We start from the raw sequence: 9,049 nt of genomic DNA, 5'->3' as shown, positions 1-9,049 counted from the left end.
AAAACATTTACAAATGGAAAGCAGACTATTGGGAGGGAAGGGATCATTGATGAGAATAGGAAGAAGGCAAGAGAAGATATTGGGAGAGAGTGTGATTATAAACACTACGTACATGTATAAAATGTCATAATAAAACATTAGTGTGTTATATTTCTTTTTAAGAAGAAGGGGAAGGAGAAAAGCACAAGTGGCTTTTCGTACACAATGTAATCATGTGTTATTAGATAATATGGTCATGATTTTATAGAACCATTAAAAGTTAATCATTTGATTGACTACAGAGATGCTTAGTGTTATATACTTACTTTTATGATATCCATTTATGAACAGAAAAGCAACTTGTGAGATCATTAACTTTATAGCATATAAAATCTCATCGATAACCATAAAAGACAGTGTGTAATAAAAAAAAGTAAGTTGTCAGAGTTGCAGTGAGTCTAACTGAAACAGTCATGGCTTCACTGGGATGGGTATGTATAGAATTAAGGTCACCACTGTAACAGATGATAAACAGGCCAAACAAGAAATCAGAGAAACATCACCCTTCACAATAGCCACAAATAACATAAAATATCTTGGGGTAACACTAACCATACAAATGAAAGCTCTATACTACAAGAACTTTAAAACTTTGAAGAAAGAAATTGAAGAAGACACCAGAAAATGGAAAGATCTCCCATGCACTTACATAGGTAGAATAAAGATAGTAAAAATGACATTCTTACCAAAAGCAATCTACAGATTCAATGCAATGCCTAGCAAAATTCCAGCAAAATTCTTCACAGACCTCAAAAGAACAATACTCAACTTCATATGGAAAACAAAAAACCCAGGAGAGCCAAAACAATCCTGTACAACAAAAGAACTTCTGGAGGCATCACAATCCTAAACTTCAAACTCTACTATAGAGCTACAGTAATGAAACAGCCTGGTATTGGCATAAAATCAGACAGAAGGACCAATGGAATCTAATTGAAGACCTGGATATCAATCCACACACCTCCGAACACCTGGTTTTTGACAAAGAAACTAAAAATATAAAATGAAAAAAAAAAATATTCAACAAATGGTGCTGGCATAACTGGATATCAACATGCAGAAGAATGCAAATAAATCCATATTTATCACCATGCAAAACTCAAGTCCAAATGGATTAGACCTCAACATAAAAACAACCACACTGAGCCTCATAGAAGAGAAAGTGGGAAGTACACTTGAACACATTGACACAGGAGACCACTTCCTAAATATAACCCCAGTAGCACAGACACTGAGAGCAACAATTAATAAATAAGACCTCCTGAAACTGAGAAGCTTCTGCAAAGCAAAGGACATGGTCAGTAAGACAAAACGACAGCCTACAGAATGGAAAAAGATCTTCACCAACCCCACATCAGACAGAGGTCTTATCTCCAAAATATACAAAGAACTCACCCAAGAAATTTGACATCAAAAGAACAAATAATCCAATAAAAAATGGGGTACAGACCTAAACAGAGAGCTCTTTACAGGCAAACCCCTAAGGGCTAAATAACACTTAAGAAAATGCTCAACATCCTTAGCCATCAGAGAAATGCAAATCATAACAACTCTGAGATTCCATCTTACACCTGTCAAAATGACCAAGATCAAAAACACTGATGACAACTTATGCTGGAGAGGTTGTAAAATAAGGGGAACACTCCTCCATTGTTGTTGGGAGTACAAAATTGTACAGATGCTTTGGAAATCAGTATGGCGATTTCTCAGAAAATTAGGAAACAACTTTCCTCAAGAACCAGCAATACCGCTTTTGGGTATATACCCAAAAGACATTCAATCATACCACAAGGACACGTGCTCAACTATGTTCATAGATGCCCCTCAACTGAAGAATAGATAAAAAAAAATGTGGTTCATTTACACAATGGAATACTACATAGAGGTAAAAAAAAAAAAGATGACATCTTGAAGTTTGTAGGCAAATGGATGGATCTAGAAAAAAAACATATTGAGTATTTTAAACCAGACCCAGAAAGACAAATATAATATGTATTCACTCATAAGTGATTTTTAGACATAAAGAAAAGAAAAAAAAACCAGCCTACAGGCCATAACCCCAGAGAAACTAGACAACAAAGAGGACCCTCCCTAAGAGAACCTACATGGATCTACATAGGAAGGTAAGCAAAACAAGATCTCCTGAGTAAATTTGGAGCATGGGGGTCACAAGAGAGGTTAGAAGGGTAGAAGGGAGGAAGAGAGGAGAGTGGAGAATAATACATAGCTCAATGAAAAAAATAAAGAAAGATGACCACTGTAGGGAAGAGAGACCGAATGCAGACTTGGTGAATTATGACTCAAGAAAGCGAGAAGCTTGGGAGTGACGGTGTGCTGAGAGCACCCTGGGCTTGCTCCTGCTCTTCCTTTATCAAGAGGACAATTCTCAAGTATTCATTCCACCCATCTGTGGGAACCTCACAGTGCACACCTCCTTAGAAAAGCAACCAGGGCTTTCATAGCTTTCTGTTCCTTGCTCTCTGTCCCACACCTGCACAGGACCTGTGACTCCAAGGACAGTACACATGGTGACCCCAGGTTTGAGGTGACGGTTGCCGTTATCAGAATAATTAGCTTCTGAAGCTATGTTGTGCCTTGCAATGAGATCAAAAAAGGAACGCACATCACAGAAGAGCATTTGCCCCACCTGCTGAACCCTGGTTCCTATCAGTTCTGCTTAGTCGCAGCTCTCCTGCAACTTTGCCCCGCCCACCAAGCTCCCGCCTATAAATCTTGGGGTTCAAATAATTGTCTAGGCAGAGCCCACATATTCTGCTTCCAGCACTCAGCGCATCCCATAGCAGCACAGACTCAGTCCTCAGAGCTGATCATGCCGTCCTGCAAACGTCGTGGTTGGCTGATTGCCTGTGCGCTTCTGTTTCTTCTCCATGTGCAGGGTGAGACTCCTTACATGGGTGGTGGGGGACAGAGTTGCCAATATTGGCAGAGGCAGAGGCTGAGGCTGTGGTAGGAAAGGTAGCAAGGGAGGAAGAGCAGGTAGAGATGACAGAGTGGGAAAGTGGCCCCTGTAACCCAGAGAGTCAGTGATGTCTGAGGACACTCAATAGAACAGAGGGCTACTCTGCCAAGCCTGGGCCTGAAAGTCAGAAGGAAGAGTGTTGGGGACAGAGAGCCAGATGGGCCATGTCCCCTTTCTGTATAGAGTTGTGCCTGTGATTGTAGCTCTTACTGAACCATGGGTAATAATAAACTTAATTACATATTCCTACTAGCATCGAACTCCAAATGGGTCACCCTCTCAGACAGAGAAGCATCACAGTATACTCCAAACAATCCTAGGAAATTTTCCTGGCCCTCAGTCATACAGTTCTCCAGCCCTACAACAGTTGCCCAACTGAGAGGCTCATATTCCCTTTCCCATTTTCTGACCTTTGGAAAAGGTACAACTCGGAGTCCGAGGCAAAGGGCATGTGCTCTGTGTCTGCCAGAAAGTCTTCAGGTTTATGAATAGGTGAGCCAGGAGGGTACTGTGCCTGGGGTCAGTGTGCAGCCCTGAGGCCTCCTGCCAAAAAGCGTTCAAGCCTGAGTCATGCTGACCTCCTGCCAGGCCTCCTCAATAAGATTTTCCCTAAGGAAGCCATAGGACTTCACACTGGGAATCTTCCCTGCTATTGTCCAGGTTCTGAGATGTCCCCAGGGACTCTGGATGGGAAAATCTGTCCAATTCACTCTTGACTTATTTGAACATTCTTCTTTAGATCCTGGGTTTAGAATCACTGATAACTATAAGAGGGCACAGAGTTGTGCACCACCCAGGCCAGGCTCATCCATGGGACATCAAGATAAGATCGGAGTGAGCTGGTGTAATGGCACACAGCTGTAAATGGTGTTCTAGATGAGGCAGAAAGGTAGAAGGCTTTTCAGCTGCAAGCCAGCCTGGGCTACACGGCAAGAACCTGTCTGGTGGGGTGGTAAATGTAGAAATGTTAAAACAGAATACCACAGCAATTTCAGCATTGGTAATAATCAGGAGGAGGAGGATATCTGGAAGTAAACTTGGTCAGCAATGCTTACCATAGCAAAGTCAGGAATCTAAAGTATCACATAAATGGTCAGATGGCAATCTCATCAATGGTGACTTTTGGTTTTAAATATGACATAGGTGACATTAGTTGATTTAATTACAGGGTAATTTTCTGCTATTTTTTTTTTTACTTTTCATGGACCTTCGTTTTGCACGTACAACTGTTATAAAGACACAGTAACTCTTGAGAAGGTGACACGTGTAATTAGAGATGTGTTATCCTTTCCCCACAAGCCACTCAAAATCAGAATCTCTACTTAGCTGGGTGGTGGCGGTACACGCCTATAATCCCAGCACTCAGGAGGCAGAGGCAGGTGAATCTCTGTGAGCTCGAGACCAACCTAGTCTACAAAACAAGTTCCAGGACAGTCAGAGCTTTTACACCAAGAAACCTTGTCTAGAAAAACCAAGGAAAAAAGAGAAAAAAAGAATCTCTGCTTAATAAACTTCAATTGTTTTATTTAAAAATGAAAAAGGAAAATGTATGCATAGTTTTTTATCTTTAACATATTTGTCACATCCCTTCCTGGGCTGTTTTCCTGCCTCCTGACTGAAAGTACACTCACTCCAATATGTGGGATTCCATGGTGAGCTTTTCTTGGGGGTGAAGCATCCTGGCTGTAGCCTGACTCTTAGGAAACCCATTTCAGCAGGTTTTGCCTGTTGCTGTAGCAGTGACAGATTCTAGTGACCCAAGTACTGAGTGATCTATATGGACAGCTATGGCAAGTGGCATAGTGTCCCGTAGAGAGCAGACTGCTGGAGATAGGAATGAGTTTTCAGCACTGGAAAGAAGTTGGCAAATTGCCCTCCGGTCCCTGAGAGTGGCTGCTGCTTTGGCTACTTGTTACCCACACCAAGTAACATCGAACATGCAATCCATGTTTATCAGGTGTAGAAGAGTTTTGCTTTTTATGGAAAATGGCAGGTCTGCCAAATTCTTTCACACTGGAACATGGTGCTGTGGAGAGAATTTGCCAGGAAGGTGGGTACGTGGAAAAGGCTGAACTAAAGAAAGCAAGAGAGAAGTAACATCCATAGTGTGAAGGTAGATGGTTGGGCAAACCCAACCTTGATATCGCATGTCACTTACAGGTTATGACTCAGCCAACCCCATCAGGACTACCCACACGGGACAGGTGCAGGGGACTCTAATCCACTTGAATGACACCAAAGAGGCTGTCTACATCTTCCTGGGAATTCCCTTTGCCAAGCCACCTCTAGGAGAGCTGAGATTTGCACCTCCTGAGCCTCCTAAACCATGGAGTGGTGTAAGGGATGGGACCACCTACCCAGCCAGGTAAGTCCTCCTGAGACCCAGAAAATGTCAGGTCCTGAAATGAGCAGGAGCTCAGAACCTGAGCCAGACTACAGTGATTTCTCCATCTCCAGCCCTCCACTGCATTCTCTCTGTGATGGGATATGCTGCAGATGCCAGAGAAAGGCCAAAGTGATAATGGTTCCTTAGCAAAATCACCCTCCACAATTACCGTACCAACCTATAGGTGTCCAGGTACCATTGGCCAAGAGGCAGTTCCTTGAGAGTCTGGATGTGAGGTGACGGATGTCCCACCACCGTGTTTATCAATGCAGCATCTATATGGGTTCAGGACCCAATACCCAGGCCTTGGAGATTACAAAGTGAAATGGTGTCATTACACACACCAATAGTTTTCACAGAAGTTCATGGAAATATCAATATCCCATCATCAGGAAGACTGGGATCCAAAGACTCATCTGGGATCCTCATGAGAAGTTTGAGCTCCATACCGGTTTTCCCAAAGTCTCTGACCTTTACCTTAGTTGGAAGAGATTTTGGAGTAGGATCTCATGTTATCAGGGCATCATGGGGCCAGAAAGAGGGGTTTTGGTGGCTGAGAGCAAATATGAACTAAGAGTCTGTTTTTAACTACCGCACATCTCTTAGAAGAACTGTCATTGTCCCCAGGTGTCTACAGAATTCTGAAACAGCGGTTGCAGAAAGTCAGGCAATGATGGAACGGAGCATGCCTCCCATCTCAACTTCTGAGGACTGCCTGTATCTCAACATCTACACACCAGCTCATGCCCGTGAGGGCTCCAAACTGCCTGTGAGTGAAAGCCATACTCAGATCTGGGGGTGGGCATTTCTTTGGGATGACTAAAAGGGACAAAATCAATGTGAGACCCTGATGAGAAGCCCTCCCTGTCAGGTCTCCAGGAAGGCCTCTGCCATGGTACACAACTAAACCCTAGGTATGGGACACAGAGACCTAAACACTCTGGGAAGTCAGTGGTTATGGCTCCTTCATCAACTCAGGTTTCACACTACCTACCAGAGGCCTGAGAGCTAAATCCTGAGCTCTTGCAAATTTATTGGCATGGACCAAAAATCCATTGTGCCAAGGATTTTTCTATTGTTTTGAGAAAGGGTCTCTCTATATAACCCTGCCTGGCCTAGAACTTACTATGTAGACAAGGCTGACCTCAAACTCACAGAGATCTTTGATCTCTGCCTCCAAAGATACGGTAATTTTTAAATTGAAAATAGATCCTCTCTCATATATTAAGTCTTCTTTAAAAGTCTGGTAAAATTCTATGACAAAAACCATCTGGCCTGGGCTTTTTTTTTTTTTTAGTTGGAAAATTTTTAATGACTACTTCTATTTTACTGGGGGTTATAGGAATACTTAAATTTTTTATCTGATCATGATTTAACTTTGGTAAGTGATACTTATTGAGAAAATTATCAATTTCTTTTAGATTTTCTAATTTAGTGGAGTACATGTTTTGAAAGTATATCCTATGAGTCTCAGGATTTCCTTGGTGTCTGTTGTTATGCCCCCCTTTTCACTTTTATTAATTTGGTTATTCTGATTTTATTAATTTGGGTATTCTTGCTCTGTCTTTTAGTTAGTTTGGATAAAGTTTGTCTATTTTGTTGATTTTCTCAAAAACACCAACTATTTGTTTCATTGATTCTTTGTACTGTTGTCTTTGAATTTTATTGATTTCTGCAGATTGATTCTTTCCTGCTCTCTTTTCCTCTTAGGTGTGCTTACTTCTTTTTGTTGTAGAACTTCCAGGTGTGCTGTTAAGTTGCTAGTATGAGCAATCTCCAGCTTTTTTAATGTAGACACTTAATATTATAAACTTTCCTTTTAGCACCACCTTCATTGTGTCCCATAAGTTTGGGTGCGCTGTGTATTCATTTTCATGAATTCTAGAAAGCCTTTAATTTCTTTCTTTATTTCTGTCTTGACCCATTTTTCATTCAGTAAAAGGTTGCTCAGTTCCTGTGAGTGTGTAAGCTTTCTGTTGTTTTCTGCTCTTGCTGATGTCCTGTTTGCAGTTGTCTCATAGGATGAAGGGAATTGCCTCAATTTTCTTGTTGTCTGTTGAGACTTGCTTTGTTGCCAAATACATGCTCAATTTTGAAAATTTTCTGTGAGGTGCTGAGAAGAAGGTATATTCTTTTGTATTTGGGTGGAATGTTCTGTAAATGTCTCTTAGATTAATTTGGCTGACAAAGTCAGATAGCTCTAGTATTTCTCTGTTTAGTTTCTGTCTGGATGACCTGTCCATTGGTGAGAATGGGGTATTGAAGTCTCCCACTATCAGTGTGTGAGGGTCAATGTGTGACTTAAGGTATAGTACTGTTTCTCTTACAAAAATAGGTGCTCTTGTGTTTGGGATAGATGTTAAGAATTGAAATGTCATCTAGGTGTATTTTTTTCTTGTGGTTAATATGTAGTATCCTTCCACACCTCTTTTGATTAATTTTATTAGAGATTAAAATGCCTACACCAGATTGCTTGTTAGGTTTGTTTGATTAGAATATCTTTTTCTGACCCTTTACCCTAATATTGAGGTATATTTCTTGTATGAGCAGAAGGATTGATTCTATGTTTGTAACCATTCTGTTAATCTGTGTCTATTTATTGAGGAATTAAGTCAATTGATATTGAGAGATATCAATGACCAATGATTGTTAATTTTTGTTAATTTGCTGTTGTTGTTGTTGTTGGTGGTGGTGGTGGTGTGTTTGTGCTTCCATTCTTTTGGTTTTGCCGGTGTGAGATTATTTATTTCCAATGTTTCCATGTGTGTAATATCCCTTGGTTTAGAGTTTTCCTTCTAGTACCTTCTGTAGGGCTTATTTGTATCTAGATATTATTTAAATTTGATTTTATCATGGAATGTCTTAAGGTGATTGAAAGCTTTGCTGGGTATAGTAATCTTGAATGGCACCTGTGGTCTCTTGGAGTCTGCAACATATATGGCCAAGACTTTCTGTCTTTTAGAGTCTCTATTGAGAAATCAGGTGTAAGTCTAATAGGTCTGCCTTATATGTTAGTTGGTCTTCTCCCTTGAAGCTTTTAATATTCTCCCTTTGCTCTGTATGTTTAATGTTTTGATCATTATGTGGTGAAGGTACTTTTCTAGTCCAATCTATTTGGTATTCTGTATGCCTTTTGTACCTATATAGGCATCTCCTTCTTTAAGTTAGGAAAATTTTCTTCCATGGTTTTGTTAAAGATATTCTCTAGGGCTGGAGAGATGGCTCAGTGGTTAAGAGCATTGCCTTGTCTTCCAAAGGTCCTGAGTTCAATTCCCAACAACCACATGGTGGCTCACAACCATCTGTAATGAGATTGGTGCCCTCTTCTGGCCTGCAGACATACACACAGACAGATGTTGTAATTGGAGCAGCGGAGATGCGTCCCCAGCACCCAGCCACCTGCACGGCTAGCTTTATACCCGAAATAATTACACGGAAACTGTATTCTTTTAAACACTGCCTGGCCCCATTAGTTTCAGCCTCTTATTGGCTAGCTCTTACATATTAATCTAATCCATTTCTATTAATCTTTGTAGCCCACAAGCTGGCTTACCAGGAATGATCTTAACCTGCGTCTGTCTGGAGTGGGATAATCATGGCGACTCTCTGACTCAGCTTCTTTCTCCCAGCCCTCTGTTCTGTTT

General features: G+C 41.1%; 1 protein-coding gene across 2 annotated transcripts in view; it reads left to right on the top strand.

Moving 5' to 3' along the window:
• The first annotated feature begins 2,869 nt into the window (after window positions 1-2,869).
• The window catches only part of LOC101992168 (acylcarnitine hydrolase-like), a 14,559-nt gene continuing 8,379 nt past the window's right edge, over window positions 2,870-9,049 (top strand). For both annotated transcript variants that reach the window (XM_005345506.1, XM_005345507.1), the window contains exons 1-3: window positions 2,870-2,936; window positions 5,180-5,384; window positions 6,033-6,174. In XM_005345506.1, coding sequence (XP_005345563.1) covers window positions 2,870-2,936; window positions 5,180-5,384; window positions 6,033-6,174 — 414 coding nt within the window. The remainder of the gene's footprint in view (window positions 2,937-5,179; window positions 5,385-6,032; window positions 6,175-9,049) is intronic.

Source organism: Microtus ochrogaster, chromosome 4 (genome assembly GCF_000317375.1).
Source record: "Microtus ochrogaster isolate Prairie Vole_2 chromosome 4, MicOch1.0, whole genome shotgun sequence".
In the NCBI taxonomy this organism is placed as follows: Eukaryota; Metazoa; Chordata; class Mammalia; order Rodentia; family Cricetidae; genus Microtus; species Microtus ochrogaster.
The sequence above is the reverse complement of the archived record's forward strand: the minus strand, read 5'-3'. Positions and strand labels throughout refer to the sequence as shown.